The sequence below is a fragment of the Mizuhopecten yessoensis genome, unplaced genomic scaffold (assembly GCF_002113885.1).
Source record: "Mizuhopecten yessoensis strain PY_sf001 unplaced genomic scaffold, ASM211388v2 scaffold10879, whole genome shotgun sequence".
Taxonomy (NCBI): Eukaryota; Metazoa; Mollusca; class Bivalvia; order Pectinida; family Pectinidae; genus Mizuhopecten; species Mizuhopecten yessoensis.
In genome coordinates, this window is record NW_018408767.1 from 492195 (window position 1) to 513469 (window position 21275).

Sequence of the window (21275 nt, forward strand, 5' to 3'; positions counted from 1 at the left end):
ATACTTCAATTTATTCTTCCATTATTTTTGTTAATGGCAGAGATTTTATCGTTCAGCATACTTTGTTCACGCTCATTACCCTTAAATGATTGATCGTTCAGAATATTTTGTTCACACTCAATACCCTTAAATGTTCCATACCATTGCCACTCAATACTTATCCCAGTACTCGGGGTAATATTCTTAAAAGTGTGGCTCTCGGCAAAGCATTGTGCTAGGCATTTAAGATTCTTACCCTTTGAGTTAAGATTTTCTGTCGTATCCCAAAGATGGGAAAGACTATATAAATCATATCATAAAGGATGGCAAAAGAATAATGAACAAGTAAAACGGGGAAAATATATGAATGGTCGGAGAAAAAATCGCCTACCCCTGTTTTTGAGATGAACAAATACAAAAACCTTTCTCTAGAAGTTTCCTTCCTTAGCTGTTCACCCATTTTCCTGATATGCATTCATGCCTTTTTTTGAGTTGTGATTTAACGATTTTCGGTAAGACTTTGCTTTATTAGCATTTCATTTTTAACGGCTCGTTTTAACCAAATGTGATAGACTTCATCATCATGACATGTAGATTCGTTTTTAAAAGTGAAATTCTGTTTGGAAACAGTTATTGCCTTCTTCACAGCATTTCTCAGTTTTATAGCTCGACATTATTGGACTTAATGCTCACAATATAGTGTAATGTACCCCAATCCCGATTTTTGTCGAAGAGTTATCGACAGTGGTGTATCACAAGGCGTGACATGCATGAGTGAACAGTGCTCTGTTTCATATCTTATGTCAATGTGAGATTTCATATATGAAAATCTAGGATTTAATTAAGCATTAAGGTTAATTAATAATTATATATAATATGGGCAAACTCGTAAATCTTTCCGGTAACAATTTCAAATCACCCGGGGTCAACGTCGAAGCAAATATAAAGTGGCATCTTCATAAACTCATATAAAGTCGGTAATACAAAATAGATTTAATTTACAAATGATAGATGCGTATCCTCCGCCAAATCCGGGCGATCCTGGAGGAAGTCAGTAGTAAGTGATCACTACGGAAATAAGACAAATTAACCAGGTCTTATATCAAAGTTGACAAAGAAATCTGAGGCTCCAGGTAGGTTAGTAAACCAAGAAAAAAATCAATTACAATACGTTAATGTCACGATATTAAGCTGACGTGGAAAAATCAAAGGTGAGTAGCTATCGAAAGGACTTCCCAACTTTCGTAATAAACATGTTTCTTGTCCTATTTTCGTGTCGTCATTTTGTAATATATACCATCGAATGGCATTGCCACTATATAACCTTACTTAATTCAATTGGCATTCTTATATACTAGGCTATGAATGCCATGGACCGATTGTTGACGTCATCATTAGTATGACGTCCTAATTGTTACATTGGATACCACTGACCCTCCCCGGGCGATGGCTGTTTTATTCATTGAACAAGCATACACGATACTTTTATTATTTGAACTAAATGCTGAATAATAATAAGTGTTTTGGTTTTTACGAAATTAAGAGATTCTTCAAAGCCAATAAGTATTACCGTTACCCGACCGCGATATTCTTTTGTTGTACATCAAAGGATCAAACTAGTCCTCTCGTCTGACACAGCTTTGCAAGCAAACAACATAATGCGCGCTAGCGCATTATGAGTTGTTTGCTTGCAAAGCTATGTCATTCAAATAGATCATAAATACCATACAAAAACAGTTCAATACTTATATTTACGTTTTCTCTTCCTCTTATGTTCTTTTTTGACTTATAATTTGTATTTAAAATTAAAAATGCCCGCCTTATCGACAGTTCACACAAATTCGTTCAATAATTTGAACAGCGTATTGTCGCATGCTAATTGGCAAACAAAGTAGTACTTTGAAATTTTAACAAATTCACAATTCAGTATAAATACAATTGCGTATGATATGTCTATAGGGTGATTTAAGTTTTCTAAATAGAGATCTGAGCTGAAAGTCAGATTTTAAATTGTTCCGATTTTCCCCCGGAACAAATTTCGCGCATGGATAAATACAGTGAATACCGTGAATCCGACCTTGACCTCCACGAGGGAGTTATTTTTGGAAGTTAATTCGAAAGTTTCTTTTTGATCATTCTGTGAAGAATCCAGACGTGAATTTATTTGTTGATTGTATGGGGGAATCTGACTACAGTCGGTAGATTCTATAACAGCCTCGTTATTTGACATGTCGTGATCAGAAACTGGGGGAAACTGTGGCTGCGAGACGCGTGAAACTGATATCGTTTGCAGTCTATAGAATATGTGTATTTCAAACATTTGTAACGAACACCTGTTGATCAGTGCAGTGTAACAGACGATATTTCTGATAAATTGCATGAGTATTAAAATTGTTTCCATTGCCGGCATTGGTGATTTCAACCGATGTGCATTTTGTACGATATTGCAGACCTTGGTCTTGTTTTTGTTGTTATAACAGTCCTTTTTATTTACTTTTTTCTTTTGCACATAAATTTACAATGACATTGTCAAGTCTCACAATGCCCAGCGATATTTCAGCAGCCGTCATGTGTATTTACATTGGATATTGTAGTTCCGGTCAGTGTTGTATTAATACGCTAAGAATTGTGTCTCGTGCTGCATGGTAATTAAAGCCCCATTAACGACACAGCTTTCAAAGAGGCTATATAGTGACAATGCCATGCAAATGTAAATATTCTTGTTTTAATATGCTTGTTTTAATACATGTGTATTGTACGCGTATACCGTCCGCTTATTAACCTAAAATCCTCAGCGAGTTGATCATGAACCCTTAAATTCTAGACGTCAAAGTCGGATAGAAAATCGACAATATGCAGTGGGTCCTCCTTAAAAGCGTCTTCGACCGATAACAAGCGTCTTTAAGTGACAATCTGATCTGTGTCTGTATCTGTACGTTGTAATACCCGGTTCCGGTTTTTATACAACGGGAGAGAGCGAGAGAGAGCAGTTCAGTCAGGAGTTTTGTTGCGTTACAGCACTCTTAAAGGCCTCTAAGTTAGGGGCATATAATAAGTCATCTTTCAGATGGTTCCATTCTATGACTGTTCATACAAAAAATGACTTTTTGTATTGATCACAGCTGTACTTTGGTACTGTATAGGATTTAGATATATTTATCACTGATGCTTCTATCACCTTTTTGGATAAATAGTCCGATAAGTTTCTGGCATTGATGTTCCTTTTTGGTCGGTTTTTTGTAAGATGATCAGCTGGATGTATAGCTGGTATCAACCCCTCAACCACATTATACATAAATGTGACCCTCTGTTGTGCTCGCCTGACCTGGAGTGTTAATAGTTGGAGTTTCTCCAGCATCCTTGTGATACATTTGAGATTAATCTGGCTGCTCAGCGCTGTATTCGTTCCAGTTTATCAGGTTTTTTTTGGTATATGGGTCTCAAATAATGGCGCCGTATTCAGGGGTGGATCGCACTAGAGATATATATATGCTGTTTTTTGCAAGACGATGGGCAATGTTTTAGGTTTCTTTTGAGAAAGCTAGTTCCTGTTTATCAGTTTCTTTTTTGGTATATGGGTCTCAAATAATGGCGCCGTATTCAGGGGTGGATCGCACTAGAGATATATATATGCTGTTTTTTGCAAGACGATGGGGAATGTTTTAGGTTTCTTTTGAGAAAGCCGAGGGTAGAACTGGCTTTCCTTGCTATTTTTAGTATGTGGGTGTTCCACTTGAGGTCATCTGAAATTTTTAGTCCAAGATATGGATTTTTTTTCACTTGTTCCAAGATATGTCCATTTAGGGTGTAGAATCTGTGACTTTTTTCTTTGATGTTCATAACATAGCATTTTTTGGTGTTGAATTTCATTCCACATAGGTTAGCCCATTTTCCCAAGTTGTTTAGCTCGTCCTGTAGTAGTTGGTAGTCACTGTTTATTTGTCTGTTTATCAAACAGTCGTCGGCGAACAGACGTATGCTAGAGGTAACACTTTCTGGAAGGTCATTTATATGGCACAGGAATAATAGTAGCCCGAGCACTGTCCCTTGTAGTACCCCGGAGTCAACGGTTACTTCTCTGGATGGTTTTCCCACTAGTGCTACTCTTATCTGTCTTTGTGTCAGGAAATTGGAAAGCCAGTTGTGGAGGTTTCCTCTATTGCCGTAGTTATCCAGTTTATTGAGTAATAATTTTTGGTGGGGGACTGTGTCGTAAGCCTTAGCAAGAATTGCTTTATCGACCTGCTTGTTATTATTAAATGATTTTAGGAGATCGTCCATAGTGACTACTAGTTGGGTTTCATAAGAAAATCCGGAACGAAAACCATGGTTTAAAGATGTTAGTATATTACAATTTAGTATATTTTTCAAGGTGGTTTAACAGGTGTTTAATGTTAATGATACTGGCCTGTAGTTTTCTGCTGCATGTCGGTCTCCTTTTTTGAATATACAGGAAATGTTTGCTCTGAGCCAATCTGATGGTAGTAGTCCTGAATTTAGTGAACATTGAAATATTGCAGATAATCCTGGTGAGATTTGTTGGGCACACTCTTTTTGTTTGGGATGTCATCTTGTCCTGATACTTAGGCTGGGTTGACTTTTCGAAGTAGTTCTGTTACCCCCTCTATACCAATAGTTATATCTCCAATTTTTGATTTTATATTTGTAGTTGTTGGAGGCATATTGTTTGTGGCTTTGTCTTCGACAGTGAACACAGATTTAAATTGGTATTTCTGCTTTTCCTTTGCTGTCGCATGTTAAGGTCCCTCTGTTTTTAAGTGGGGAGACTGCCATGTTGTCTTGACGTTAAGACTTGATCTATTTCCAGAATGGTTTGTTGTTTTTGTTCTCCAGCCCTTCTATATGGTGGCATATTTCTGCCATCCACTTGCGACTTACGAGTTACGTATGTCGACATAATTATTGAAAGATGTCGACATAATCTGAGAATATGTCGACATAATCGGAGAAGATGTCGACATAACTTTTAAATTATGTCGACATATTATCACATTTGCCGAGATAATTTTGCCGAGATAATTATCTCGTAAGTGGGTAACTCGGCTTTTTATCGTGTTAATGCTCGGGTGTGACATCGACTTACGACTTGCCACTTACGACTTATTTATGTAAAATCCCTCTTTGATTGATAAACTCTGTACATCATAGTAACCTACTGTAATATCCATATCTTTGATTTCCCATATTTACATTGATTTTACCAAGTTACTCACCAGTATAGTCACCACTGTTCAGTCACCATCAGCCCACCTTCGCGGTCCTCGTGCACAAGCCTCGTTTTGGTAAGTCGGCAATAATCTACTAGGATGTCGACATAAATAAGTCGTAAGTGGCAAGTCGTAAGTGGCAAGTCGATGTCACACCCGAGCATTAACACGATAAAAAGCCGAGTTACCCACTTACGAGATAATTATCTCGGCAAAATTATCTCGGCAAATGTGATAATATGTCGACATAATTTAACAGTTATGTCGACATCTTCTCAGATTATGTCGACATATTCTCAGATTATGTCGACATCTTTCAATAATTATGTCGACATACGTAACTCGTAAGTCGCAAGTGGATGGCAGAAATATGCCACCATACTTCTATGATGGTTTGATTTATATATTTCCATTCTGCTTTCCTTATTTGGCGTCTGTATTCTTTTTGTATGTATCTGTAGTTTTCCCACTTCACAGTTGTCTTAGCCTTGGTGTATAGGCGCTGTTTCCTTTTCAGGATCTTCTTTATCGAGTGGTTTATCCATGGATTACTGTTTCTCCCGCTGATTTGTTTAGATGGGATGAATTGATCAATGTTTCTGGTGAGTTCATTTTTTAATATATCCCAGAGTTCTGGTATGTGGGTACCTTCATTGAATAGGTCTTGGATTCTGTGCGACATTTTTATCCAGATCTTTTTGCAGGTTGGTCCAGTCAGCTTTCCCATATATGTATCTTTTTCGTGGCGTTTGATGTTGGTAGTAAAGTTTTGTGTCCGAGTCAGTAACAATCATGGCATGGTAAGATACTCCTGGGGCATTTGTTGGTGATTTGATCAGCGTTGGGTTTGTGGTAAAGACAAGGTCTAAAAGATTGTTCTCTCGGGTTGGCTCATCATGTATTTGGGTTAAGTGTGCAGCTGTAGTTATTTCGATAATAGATGACTGTATCTCTGTATCCACACCAATTTGTTTAACAATTCCGAGGTCCCAATCTATGTCTGGGCAGTTGAAATCTCCAGTCAGCATCACATTGTTGTATTTTGATTGCGAAATTAGACTTAGTGATTTTTCTAGTTCTTTTATATCACGGGTGTTTATGTGCGGCATGTAGTATGATCCAATTAACAAGGCCTTGTTCCTTTTAACTTGATTTTGGCCCATACTATTTCACAATCAGTAACGTATTCTGTGTTTTCTTCAGACACTAGGTTTTTGTGGACTAGTATAAATACACCGCCTCCTGTTGTGCTCCTGTCATTTCTGTAGGCCATGTAATCATCTGGAAAAAAATACCTGGAAGTTATTGCGTCAGTTGTAGGGTTCCTTCCAGGTTTCACTCCCCTGCGCCAAGATTCAGTTCCGCATATGATGTCTGTATGAATTCCGCCTTTTTGACTTTGATACTTCTGCAGTTAAGTGAGAGGATTCGTAGGTTTTGTTTTGGTGGTAGGTCATACACACGCGAGCTTCCTGTTCTATTAGTTCTGTGTTTTAGTGATGACTTAGATAACGATGGTGTTGATGTTGTATGTTGATTTGATTTGTGGCTGCTTGTCCAGAGGGGCATGATTCCGAACACTCATCTATCGTGGGAAGTTTTTTTTTCTAAATCCAAATTGTACATCTGTGATAATATTATGTACTTTATCAACATTAACTAATCTTTCATTTAAAATGGCGGTTTTCCAAAATAACTTACTGATGTAATACCTCTATAATTATCAGTTACATTCACATCCCCTTTCTTAAATAATGGTATAATTGTTCCAATATTTCAATTATCTGGGGAAATTCCAGAACTAGATACTCCATTAAAAAGCAATTTTAGAGATGGTGCCAATGAATCTTTACAAGTAACAAACACTTCATTTAACCAACCATCAAGACCACAAGCCTAATTTTGTTTAAAATTAGATATTGCATGTAAAATGCAGACATATGTGACACGCCGAGAGCTTCATTCGTTTAAAAACTCATAAAACTTAAATATCTCGCGATAACTCGGTCATTTGATCAAATATCGACCTGCAACTTTGTATAAACGTGTGTTATAGTCATATGAATAACATATCGCCTGATGTCGCTTACTTTTTACATCATTTTTAGAGATATAGTTTGAAGACGCTTCACGATCCGTAGATTTCTTTACATACGTGTGTAACGGCGCGTATCGAAAAAAACAATATCAACATTACTATATGTCTTCTTTTTTTCAAATATCGACCTGAAGTTTGGCACATAGGTGTATCATAGTCATATGAAAAACATATCTTCTGATGTCGCTTACTTTAAAGGTTAATCTTAGAGGTAACGTCTGAAGACGCTTCACGATCTGCGGAGTTCAAATCACACACGTGCGGGACGCCGCCGATCATAAAAATTAAATTGATCATTACTCGGTCATGTTTTCAAATATCTAGCTGAAATTCGGTATATAGGTATATGAAAGTCCTATCAATAACATATCATCTGATGTCGCTTACTTTAGTAAGTATTTTCAAAGACTTTGTCTGGCAACGCTTTCTCAACTATACAGGTTAATATATTCAAACACGTGCCACGCCGTAGATCGTAAAATTCAATTCATCATAACTCGGTCACTTTTTCAAATATCAAATTGAAATATGGTATAGAGGTGTATTAAAGTTATATTAACAACATATGTTCTGATGTCGCTTACTTTATTCGGTATTTTTAAAGAATTTGTCAGGCGACGCTTGTTGTCACTTGATGAAAGTCGGGAAGAGGCTTTTACCGAAAAAAGGGGATGAAGGCAGGCAATTGGACGTAATACGACAAGGCATTTTTAGTGGAAGAAGAGATGCATTGTTTATAAAAACTGCGATGTGGATCATCAGAAAATTGGATCATGGAGACTAGCGGTGAATTTGGCATCAACTCTCCGGTGTGCTTTCCGATCACAGGGGTTCGTTACAAATGTCTGAAATACACATGATATACTGATAAGGGCCACAGTTTGTGTGTGTTGTGACCCAGTCAGTATAGCACATGTGTATTTCTGACATTTGTAACGAACCCCTGTGTCCCGATTGTGCACATGTGTAATATTACGGATGATGGATTGGCCAGCGTTATTTTGCGAATACCATAGTTATTTTTACTGTGTCTGATAACGCCGATTTATTGTCACAAGAACAAAATAACACGATGATGGGGATTTTGTTTTCGTTCACCTTAGAATTTGTCAGAAATATATATAGGTACCATATAGCTAAATTTAAAAACCGAATGTTCCGTAATCCGCATGCTGAAATAGTTGGCCACTTAGACGAAACTTTTTAAGCTCAACACATGTGGAATGGTTTTCTTTCTATTTGCATTTTGACTAGTGTTGAGAAGACCTAAATAACACTCTAACAACTTTAGTATGAAAATGTGCTAGGCATGTTAAATAAAGATATTGACATTAATGTTGAAAAAATTAGTGACTATAAAACATTTTAATTATGTTGAAGATTATATGTCAGTAAATATTTATCTGTGCAATCTAATTAGATGGATTTTAGTGTATACAATGATTACCACAGTAATTATGACTAGCTCTAGTTTCCGACAATAAATTAATTAACTTAATATAATTTGGTGATGGACTGATTATGATTGAATCCAAAATAAATTTAAACTCATATTACATATCTTCCTAGGTTGCAGTTCATTTTTTATAAAGACCAACCAGACAATGATGAAATTACATATTTTGAAATTTAATATATGTCATACATCATACACTGTTGCAGGAAAATATTACAACTGCTGCCATTTCTAGCATGCACCAATGACTTGTAACTCAGATAATTCCATACAAAGTGAACATGATCTTTGAAGTGGCCTCAATAAAACTCCAAGGGAGTTTGGATTGTAAAATCTTTAAAGTTAATTGAAAATGATATGCATGCCCTTTATATGCTCAAGTAAAAGAAACATATTTGTCCTTTTATATTGATTCTAACCCGAACCCAAGAGATTCAATCAAAATAAATTACAACTGTTACACGTTGTGGTATTGTGCTGTGACAAAGCTTAAAGGTACGTATTGAATCAAGGTTGTCTTTTTGACTAAGGATTGACTTTTACAAAATGATGTTGGGGTGTGACCAACATTTACATATATACCAGTAAAATGATGAAATAATATAAAATGTAAGTCATTAAATAAGAATTTTCACTATTGTTCACATTATTCAATATTTACTTTTTTCGAAGTATTTTTCACATTACAATAACATACATTTCATTATGCATAACAAATTCCACTTTTACACATATAAACTTTCATACTAATCCATATTTCTCTTTTAGTAAATGGCAATATATTTATTGTAATGTTATATAAGAAAGGAAAGAAAATCAGATAAAGAAAAACAAGAAATCAAAGAAATAGAAGAAATAAAGACAGGTAAAACTAAATAGACAGAAAGAAAGACAGGTAGACTGACAATTGGAAAGACGGACAAAGGAGAAGACAAAATATTTCAAATTCAAATTCTTTATTTCATCTTAAGCATATGCATCTCATCGATTCAAAGGAACATTTCATAATGTACATAAACAATCAGCACAGGCTGTAAGATACAATCAGCATATGGAATTTATAATTTAAATACAGGTATTTTTTATGAACTAAGAGCTGGCAAATCAAACTATTTAGAAGCCAACAGAGTAGCACGTAGTAAACATGCATGATATATGAACTTACCCGTGTTAATTAATTCTTTAAAATTACCGGTTGATAATTTGATTAATTTATAGACAGAGGGATTAACACGATAATACAATTAAATATATTTACCTCTTAGTTCGCTGAAGGAGGGGCATTTTAGAATGAAGTGGAATTCGTCTTCTATATCAGTTTTACAGAAAGGACAAAATCTTAAATTATGAGGATTTTTTCTATTAAGTATTAGATATTAAACAAAACAATGTAAAGGATAGAAAATTAGAAATCTGGTAATATATAGGTGTCAGTAGCTACGTAATTGCGATAATATGTTTCAATTCTGTCTCCTTTTTTTTCAAAATAATAAATAATTGTAAATAAGATAAAACATATAATCGGCAAATTGTAGGTTTAGGAAATATTGATAAGTCTTTTCCATTTTTTCCATTCTTTCTTGAAGTTAATGAGATATTTTTCCTCTTTATTATTTGCATTATATTTTTGAATATTGTAATGTTCTTTAATTGAACTTTTCACTCCTTTTATAGATAAAGGCATATAATAGAAATGTTTGTTTATTAAAATAAAATGGATAAATGAATGCATCTAATAAGAACTCAAAATTTTGTAAAAGATTTGGTACTTTGTCACATTCCCAGGCCATAATACATGTTCATTCACAGTAAGGGCTATCTACTATATATGCCTACTTTAAACAAATATGCATTACCCGGTAATTGTCAAAATAAGCTGTTTAATTCTGTACTAATACCACTGTAATTTGGTATTCTTTGTCTTTTAAAATGGCATTTTATAAAAAAAAAAAAAAAAAAAAAAAAAAAAAAAAAAAAAAANATCAATTTGAAATCTATCATCCCATTTGTTTTACCTGTTGAAATAGTATCATTTTTACCAAATAAGCTATAAAAAATTCTTATGCCTGTTTTATTTTTCAAAAACATTTCTATATTTATTAGTATAAATGGATAGCTTACCTCTACATTTGACCTATCTTGTTGTAAAATATACTCTCTAATGGCAGTTATAAGACCCTGGTATCATAAAAACTTTGTATTAATATCATTAGTCTGTTTGAAATGTGTAAAATGCATAAGTCTCTGATTAGATCATTAATTACCATTATTCTTTTATTGTACCATTCTCTGTAAAATATACTTCTATTACCTATTGTAATCTTATTGTTATACCAGATGGCATTTTGAACCTACTGCTAGGGGACTGATATTTAATTTTTTATTAGTTTTTCTACACATTTATACATGTACAAAGGGGCACCTTGTCAATACATGTACAGAGGGGCACCTTGTCAATACATATACAGAGGGGCACCTTGTCAATACATGTACAGAGGGGCACCTATTTAATGCATATACAGAGTGGCAGGATTCGAACCATAGACCTGAGCTGTCGATGTTATTGACTGAGCTACCCAGTCAACGACAGAATACTGGACCAACTGTGCTACAGTAACTTCCAAAATGATATTAAGGGGAGGTTACTCTATATAGGAAAAATCACAGTGCAGCCGGACAGGTATCCTTGAATAAATGCATTATCAAATAATTCCTTTATACCTTTAGAAGTCTTATTAATGTATTTTATGAAACTGAAAACATATCACTAATTAATTATCTCATTTCAACCAATAGGTTTCATATATGTATTTGGAACTTTCTTTACAAAAAGGTAAAACTTAGAGTAATTTTAAGGCAGCTTACGTCCCTCTTTCTTTTTTGAGTTTAATTGCTTTAAACAATAAGTACCATAAAACCACTGATACTCGAATTTTCATGAAACAATAAACGAGTTTTGCAGTTCCATGGGCAATATCAGGTCAAATCAATAATTAAAACGGGGTACGTTGACATGGTGTATATCTGACCTCAAACATATTAAATGACCTTTTAAAAAGTATTAACATTAAGCATAATAGTAATAACACTGGCGAGTAACCCGATATGATTTCATTATTTCCAGATCTTTGACAAAACGTTATAGCCGACACTTAAGATGCTATCAATAACCTGAGTCTACAAATTTTTAAGCTTACATTATTACTTACAAATCTCTCACAACCCAATATTTTTCTTATAAACTTGCTCATGTTAATCTTGATTCAATTCCTTTCTTCCAACAAGAGGCATAATTGTCCTGTTTGGCTCAAGGCTGTTCAAAAACCGTATCAATATATATAAATCTGTGACCTTCGATGTGTGTCGAAGATAAAAAAAAAAAAAAGAAGATAAAGCTGTTGATATTAAAATAAACTCGATAGCTAACATGCTACGTTTAAATGCCAAATAGTATTACTCTTCACCCGTTGTTTCTACTTGTATACTGTAATATTTTTACTGAATTAACCCTTGAAACGGTCAAAGATGGTTATGGTCAAATATTGGAACAAACTTGACAGTACTTCGCCAAAGTATCCTACAAGACAAAATATCATAACCATTATCCTTTTCGTTTTTCAGAAGGATTTCTCTAAAACTTTTTATGCATTTACATCATCGACCCGTATAACAAGGAATGTAAAGAAAGTTATTTTTTAGCAACATGCCAGCAAGAAACTGTCCGAACATCATGACTTTATGCCCCTCCAGTTGTTCGTAAGAAGTTGTTTGTGCGTTTCCTTCAAAGTTTGACCCCCGTGAACTTGATTAGAGGTTAGAATTTGTTTTATCTGACTGATTTCTGATAAGAAGCGTAATGATATACCGATGGTAAAATATCAGTCATTTACAACAATCGCCAGTACGTCACATATTTAACTCCAAAATATATCTTTCGTGAAATATTTGTATTTTACAACAAGATCCATTACGTCACAGATATTTAACGTACCAATATATCTCGAGTGACATATGAGTATTTTGCAACAAGCGCCAGTACGTCACAGATTTAATTCGAAAATATATCTCTTGTGAAACATCAGTTATTTACAACAACCGCCAGTACGTCACAAATTTGTACTCGAAAAAATATCTCTTGAAAAATCGTTAATTCACATCAAGTACTTCAAGCCAGGGAATGTATGTGACAATACACATATCGCAAAATACAAAAGAGGTACAGGATAGTCGCATGGATTTCGTCATTACACAAACAATGGTGACCTACAACTAATCTACTGGACATACGTTCAGAGGTCAGTCTATAGTTTCCCGAATCGAAAGCTTGTATTATGTGTATGTTGCCACCAGATGTTTAACATTTCCTTCTGTGTGTGACAACACTGGTATACTAGCGCGAGGTGAGAGTGCCTCCCGTTATTATGAAAGAAATGATGATCTTGTGGGTGTACTCTTACATTCCTAGCGACAATACCTAGCCAAGCGTCATCTATACCTAAACTTTGTATATACGGAAAAGCAAAACTAAATTTTCTGGCGACCTGCATACTTGCGAGAAACGCTCCGCCTGCTAAATATGGAGGCCAATACTTGTATGGATATACCTTCGATGACAAACCCCACTTGGAGTTTTGGTCTCTCACCACCGGTTGAGTTATTCGATGTCCTATGAAAAGTGTCTCAACATCAGTCTCTGGAATAGAGTAAATATATCTCTGAATTTTGGGTAAATCGATCACAAAGTCATCGTCTACAAACAAGAGAAATTGCGCGTTTCCACAGTATTGAGTTGCCCAGTTAAATGACATTATGGACTTGAGTGTGTTGTTGAAATAAGCATCAATAAAGTCTTCCTGGACTAAATCTTTATACCTCGCAGCCTCCTGGTCAATTGTTCTCTGTAGGTCATTCGAGAGGTTACGTCCTAACATGAACACTATTTTGACATTCTCTTCACTAATATTGCCCCAAGTTGTCCGTATAGCTTGCCGTAGTAAGACATTACGTACTGTAGATTTCACGAGAACTAACACTGTCCGCAAACCATTGCTGTTGAACTGACAATGACCAGGATTATTTATATACCGGAAAGGGTGTGGATTAATTTCTCCTATATCTGTTGTCAAATTCAGCAGCTGCCTGTTGACAATACTGAGAATATCAACATGTAGCGCGAAGAACGACCTACTTGGAGGCGAACTGTGTATCCATGACTCAACATTACGGTTGTCTCCTCCCCTGGAGTAAATATCCTCCTCTCTGACATGAAGGTAGAAGCACAGTCCTACAAGAAACGCCACTATCACTAAGGGGACGCCTGAAAGAAGTCGCTTCGGCCAGGTACCCATAAAGGAAATCGCATATATCTGGTTGTTACACCACCTAGCCATCATATCAGATGATAATAAAATTCCTTTAAATTTAGATTCCCAATTGACTCGTAATCCTAATAGTGTTGTTTCTGTCGAGGATCAGGACTTCCTATATTATGCTGATTTAATACTGCCGGGTCCGTCTGCTCTTCTACTGACTCCAACAGATTCCAGTTCACGATATAAAGAGGACGAAATTCTATTTGTAATCATCTTGTCTTCCTTATTGCTGGTCAGTCTGCCTCTGTTACCGGATTGAAGCTCCAACATCAGGCTCACATCTGGAGCAAATAATTTTTGGAAAATAAAACAGTAATTAAACATTCATTTTGGCTTAACAGGTTAAAAACAAGATTAAACATTTATACAAGATACGTTCTTTATGTCAAAAGGTGATTTTAACGCCAAATGTTAGTCTCTGTGTATTTCATATAATCGGAATATACATTTTACACAAATCCTACATAATTCACATTGGGGTGAATTTATTGTACATTGTATTCGTTTGTTATGTTTAGTTTTACGTTCTCCAAACACATGATAGGCGATATGTTTGATACCAACCAATGCTAAAGAAATTGACCTGACTCGGTTGCATGGGATTCAAAAAATGTCAAGAATCCTTATGAACATTGCTGACACTTCTACTGGCTTAACCAAGCTAGTATCCCAACTTCTCACTACCATTGTCAGTACCATTAAATCCCAGTCGTATTGTGATACTGTATATTCAAGGAGTGGATTTTGAAGATTTTAAAAGATCTTTTAGTCGATTTTGAACATCATCTTCTCAAAAATGTTTCTCTATGAAAACTGTTGACTTTTTGACTTTTCGACCCTGAACACTACCACACTGAAGGAACACCTACGTTCTCGTGTTATACGTGGTTTTGATTTCAAAGAAAGAAGTACGGCGATATAAATATACAGTTGAAAGTTATTTTGTATCTTATTTCGTTAGAAGTACAACAATGGCCAAAATTAAATACACTGAGAGCGATATTGTGAGAATGAGTGAGTTTTGGTTGACAATATCTAAGCTGAATTCGGTGGAAAGATTTTGCAGCAGACTGTAGGCATTCCCATGGGAACAAGCTCTACCCCTCGTCTCGCCGATTTGTTTCTGTTTCCATACGAAGCTTAATTCATCGATGATCTTGATAGGATATGTATCCAAAATCTAGCCAAGTCATTTAATTTTACATTCAGATATATCATCGATGTGCTGTCTTTGAATAACAGTACTTCATTGGCCACATCGACCACATAGACCTTCCAGACCCTGAAATCAAGTATACCAGACTCTTCAGACTTCAGCCGCTTCCCTCGATCTCAACCTACAACATGACCAACAGGGACGGCTTACTACTAAGCTGTGTAAGCGGTACGATTTCGACTTTCCTTTTGTGATGTTTCCCTTTCTTGATAGCATCATCGTTGCACCCCCTACCTACAGTGACATGTCGCAGTTGATTCGATACTCAGGAGCTTGCTTCGAATATCATGACTTTTCTGATAGATGTCGACTGCTGACGGACAAACTTCCAACACAGAGTTTTAAAAGATGTAGGTTTATGAAGAGTATGGGAGTTTTATGGATGCCATTAAGATATAGCATGGGTTTATGCTATTTCTTTGTGTGATGTGAAAGTCGATCTTTTCTATTATGCTTACTAGTGTGCCTTGTGTTTTTTTTGTCACTTCCTGAGTTCTCGATGCAAGGAGATGACATAACCTGGATTGTATTTGATGGCTAGTGTAATCAATGAAGAAGAAGGCGCTTACCATTCCGGAACACCTGTCCTTATTCTCCTTAGTTTTATATAGGGTCTCCATGTAAATATTTTCTTTGTTCATAGTTTGCTCGAGTTTTATCGATTATGCGTTCGAAATATGGGTTTGTTAACACTTCGGTATTAATTTACTGAGTTTTGTTTTTGTAAAGAAGATTAATGCAGACGTTGAACACTATAGAATTAACACTTAAGACAACATACATCTTGGTATAATATATCTGTTGATCATGTTTCATAAGAATACCTAAATCTGGACATAATGGTAGTGATATTGAAGAGAAAACATTCAATATTCCGATATTTCTCAAGCTTTCGATTGGGTTTGGCATAAAGGTTTGAAGGTGGAAGTAAAATTAATACGTGATTTTTGTTAAAATATTTACCTTATTGGAAAACTATCTCTTTCACGGAAAACATTTTTGTAAATTAATATTCTCAATAAGGCAGTTCCTTAAACCTTAAACATTTTACCTATACTTGCTCTTTATAAAAAATAAAAATAAAACGTTTTATGACTGGTTGTCTTTATGTTGATGATAAAGTCAAATGATTTTTGAAATTCAAATAATTTTGAACAGATACTTTCAGACTTTAACGTATGGTCTAAATATTTGTGACAAATTTTATACAAAACTTCTTAATGAAATATTTATTCCCTCTAGACACTAAGGGAGAGATAAAGTCAAGTGGAAAAATGAAATGTGGGATTATTTCAATGAGTTTTTGTATGTGTTTGTTCTGGAAAAAAGTAACGTCTTACAACGACTGAAATACAGAATCAAGAAACTCTCAAACGAATTTATAAAACTTTTCAGGTTTTAGAATATGGGGTGGCTTTGCAATATTTGAAAAGTTAGAAAACGACCCAAAATAATCTATTGTTTGACAATTGGACTTTCCGGTGTGTACCCTTTCCGATGCTTCATATTCTGAAACAGGTCTAGATGCTTCTTCCATCCGAAGGAAATGTTAACTCAAACTATTATACAAGATGCAACACCATTTAACTCTCAAATACTTAAACAGTTTGTCATCGTCGATTGACATACTGATAAATGATCTACAATAGTGGTATTTTAATCCTTACGACAATTTCACCAGCAGCGTTGTCTGGACCAGAGACATACCCAGCAGTTTGTAGTATATAGGTCGCTGTCTGGACCAGAGAGATACCCAGCAGTTTGTAGTATATAGGTGTCTGTCTGGACCAGATACATAATAGGTTTCTGTCTGGACCAGAGACATAACCCGCAGTTTGTAGGATATAGGTCTCTGTCTGGACCGGAGACAGACCCAGCAGTTTGTAGTATATAGGTTTCTATCTGGACCAGAGACATACCCAGCAGTTTGTGGTATATAGGTCTCTGTCTGGACCAGAGATATCCCCAGCAGTTTGTAGTATATAGGTCTCTGGCTGGACCAGAGACATACCCAGCAGTTTGTAGAATATAGGTTTCTGTCTGGACCAGAGACATAACCCGCAGTTTGTAGGATATAGGTCTCTGTCTGGACCGGAGACAGACCCAGCAGTTTGTAGTATATAGGTTTGTGTCTGGACCAGAGACATACCCAGCAGATTGTAGTATAAAGGTTTCTGTCTGGACAAGAGAAATACCCAGCAGTTTGTAGTATATAGGTATCTGTCTGGACCAGAGATATACCCAGCAGGTTGTAGTATATAGGTCTCTGTCTGGACCAGATACATACCCACTGTCTGGATCAGAGACATACCCAGCAGTTTGTAGTAAATAGGTTTCTGTCTGAACCAGAGACATACCCAGCAGATTGTAGTATAAAGGTTTCTGTCTGGACAAGAGAAATACCCAGCAGTTTGTAGTATATAGGTGTCTGTTTATAGGTCTCTGTCTGGAGGAGATTCATACCCAGCAGTTTGTAGTATATAGGTCGCTGTCTGGACCAGAGAGATACCCAGCAGTTTGTAGTATATAGGTATCTGTCTGGACCAGAGATATACCCAGCAGGTTGTAGTATATAGGTCTCTGTCTGGACCAGATACATACCCACTGTCTGGATCAGAGACATACCCAGCAGTTTGTAGTAAATAGGTTTCTGTCTGAACCAGAGACATACCCAGCAGATTGTAGTATAAAGGTTTCTGTCTGGACCAGAGCCATACCCAGCAGTTTGTAGTAAATATGTCTCTGTCTGGACCAGATAGTATATAGGTCTCTGTCTGGACCAGAAACATACCCAGCAGATTGTAGTATAAAGGTTTCTGTCTGGACAAGAGAAATACCCAGCAGTTTGTAGTATATAGGTCTGTGTGTGGACCAGAAACATACCCAGCAGTTTGTAGTATATAGATCCTTACGACAATTTCACCAGCAGCGTTGTCTGGACCAGAGACATACCCAGCAGTTCGTAGTATATAGGTCTGTGTGTGGACCATAGACATACCCAGCAGTTTGTAGGATATAGGTCTCTGTCTGGACCAGAGACTTACCCAGCAGTTTGTAGTAAATAGGTTTCTGTCTGAACCAGAGACATACCCAGCAGTTTGTAGAATATAGGTCTCTGTCTGGACCAGAGACTTACCCAGCAGTTTGTAGTAAATAGGTTTCTGTCTGAACCAGAGACATACCCAGCAGTTTGTAGAATATAGGTCTCTGTCTGGACCAGAGACATAACCAGTAGTTTGTAGTATATAGGTCTTTGTCTGGACCAGAGACATACCGTTCAGTTTGTAGTATATAGGTCTCTGTCTGGACCCGAGACATACCCAGCAGTTTGTAGTATATCGGTCTCTGCCTGGACCAGAGACATACCCAGCAGTTTGTAATATATAGCTCTCTGTCTGGACCAGAGACATACCCAGAAGTTTGTAGTATATAGGTCTATGTCTGGACCAGAGACATACCCAGCAGATTGTAGTATAAAGGTTTCTGTCTGGACAAGAGAAATACCCAGCAGTTTGTAGTATATAGGTATCTGTCTGGACCAGAGATATACCCAGCAGTTTGTAGTATATAGGACTCTGTCTGGACCAGAGACATACCAAGCAGTTTGTAGTATATAGGTTTCCGTCAGGACCAGAGACATACTCAGCAGTTTGTAGTATATAGGTGTCTGCCTGGACCAGATACATACCCAGCAGTTTGTAGTTTGTAGTATATAGGTCTCTGTCTGGCCCAGAGACATACCCAGCAGTTTGTAGTAAATATGTCTCTGTCTGGACCAGATACATACCCACTGTCTGGATCAGAGACATACCCAGCAGTTTGTAGTATATCGGTCTCTGCCTGGACCAGAGACATACCCAGCAGTTTGTGGTATATAGGTCTCTGTCTGGACCAGAGCCATACCCAGCAGTTTGTAGTATATAGGACTCTGTCTGGACCAGAGACATACCAAGCAGTTTGTAGTATATAGGTTTCCGTCAGGACCAGAGACATACTCAGCAGTTTGTAGTATATAGGTGTCTGCCTGGACCAGATACATACCCAGCAGTTTGTAGTATATAGGACTCTGTCTGGACCAGAGACATACCAAGCAGTTTGTAGTATATAGGTTTCCGTCAGGACCAGAGACATACTCAGCAGTTTGTAGTATATAGGTGTCTGCCTGGACCAGATACATACCCAGCAGTTTGTAGTTTGTAGTATATAGGTCTCTGTCTGGCCCAGAGACATACCCAGCAGTTTGTAGTAAATAGGTTTCTGTCTGAACCAGAGACATACCCAGCAGATTGTAGTATATAGGTTTCTGTCTGGACCAGAGACATACCCAGCAGTTTGTAGTAAATATGTCTCTGTCTGGACCAGATACATACCCAGCAGTTTGTAGTATATAGGTGTCTGTCTGGACCAGATACATACCCAGCAGTTTATAGTATATAGGTCTCTGTCTGGGCCCTGTTGGTTCTATCTGCAATAAAATGGCCATCGTTCATAAGGTTTTATTTTGATATTTTTGGTTGAAACGTTTACTTGTATTTGAGTTGCTATGTACACATTTCTTTTAAGCGTTGAGATGGGTTTTCGTATTTGTACTTTTGTTTAAAGTGTTCGCTATATATGTTTACCCCTTTGAATGCTTGCTATGTTGATTGCTAGCTGATATATATCATTGTTTAGCGGTCGGTTGTTAAAGCCGTTTAAGGTTGGTTAGTCTGTTCATACGGCGTATCGATCTATAGAGGCTACACCGTAGGAGACACGTACACCTGAGGTCTAATGACATGATTAGAGCTAGTATAAGGTGTATAATTATATCATGGGTTATTACAACTGGCACGTGAACAGTCATATTTGTTACACACGCGTACGTCTTCAAATGACCTTAGCTGGTTATAGGACCTTTAACCTACTAACACAAAACCACATATTAATCCTTATAACCGCCTTTATCAAAATCTAAGTAACTCAAAATAGTGAACATCCTTCAGGACTGCATTCAAGAGACTGTTATCTTAAATCAGGGCAAATATCAATGTAATACAGAAATCTGCCGTTAGAAAAAAGTTTTTCTCCCATGTTGAAATGTAGTCTTGGTCGTAGACAAACTTTAATCGAACCAACTTTTTTATATTTTGGTGATACGTTGTTTTAACATTTGTATGCACTTCTTGTGTTGGAATATAAATTACACTCAATTATTAAATGGTACCCGTCCATGTTCGTGTACTACTTTCAGAGCGGGCTAAATCCCAAAAAAGGAACCCGTTGTGAACCACATCACAACTGGGTTAACGGCAGGACCTGGACAGTGACACAGTCCAATCCTGTTAAACGTTTTGTGTTTTACCAAATGTATGTACCTACCTGTAAAATGATGAAGCTTGACCATAAAGCACACACACAGGTACATCTACCTCTCCGTACATGTGTAGTTATAGCGTCATGAATCCGTGTGTCACCTGCACCCTTGTATGAACCTTTACCGACTACACTCTCTGTCCATCTCAGTGATCTCCCTGAGTCATGTTTGTTTTTTTACGTGTATACACATGTAAGGACAAAAATTCGTTAGGTGTATGCGTGAACGACTGCTAATTAGACCCACTTCACTTGTTAAATTGGGGTGGGAAACACGTAATTCAGCAATACAAATACAACATGTTTAGGTATATTTTCGATATATTGATATGATTAAGTGACGTCGCCAACTAGTTCTTTATAAATATCAACATCATTCAATTAAAGCCTTTGGCTGAGGTCGATAAACCCAGGTATTGACCGAAGTTAAAGGCTACAATTGTTTTATTATTTAACAAAACAGTAATGTAAGCAATCTGAAAAAAAAAAGAAAAAAAAAGGTTTCGGAATTGGGTCGGTGCATTGTTTGGAAACACGTCATAATTCTAATTTTAGAAACACCCAGTCCTTC

At 36.5% G+C, this 21275-nt stretch overlaps 1 protein-coding gene across 1 annotated transcript; it reads right to left on the reverse strand.

Annotated features, from left to right (window-relative positions):
* Window positions 1–11165: 11165 nt before the first annotated feature.
* On the reverse strand, window positions 11166–20848 carry LOC110463236 (lactosylceramide 1,3-N-acetyl-beta-D-glucosaminyltransferase-like). Its single transcript, XM_021517668.1, has 2 exons — window positions 20711–20848; window positions 11166–14414 (listed from the first exon to the last, which is right to left on the reverse strand). The coding sequence occupies exon 2, from the start codon at window positions 14152–14154 to the stop codon at window positions 13063–13065; it is 1092 nt and encodes a 363-aa protein (XP_021373343.1). The 5' UTR covers window positions 14155–14414; window positions 20711–20848; the 3' UTR covers window positions 11166–13062.
* Window positions 20849–21275: the final 427 nt, after the last annotated feature.

Excerpts from the sequence above, each read along its gene's own strand:
- LOC110463236 (XM_021517668.1), bottom strand. The coding sequence starts at position 14,154 with ATGATGGCTAGGTGGTGTAACAACCAGATATATGCGATTTCCTTTATG.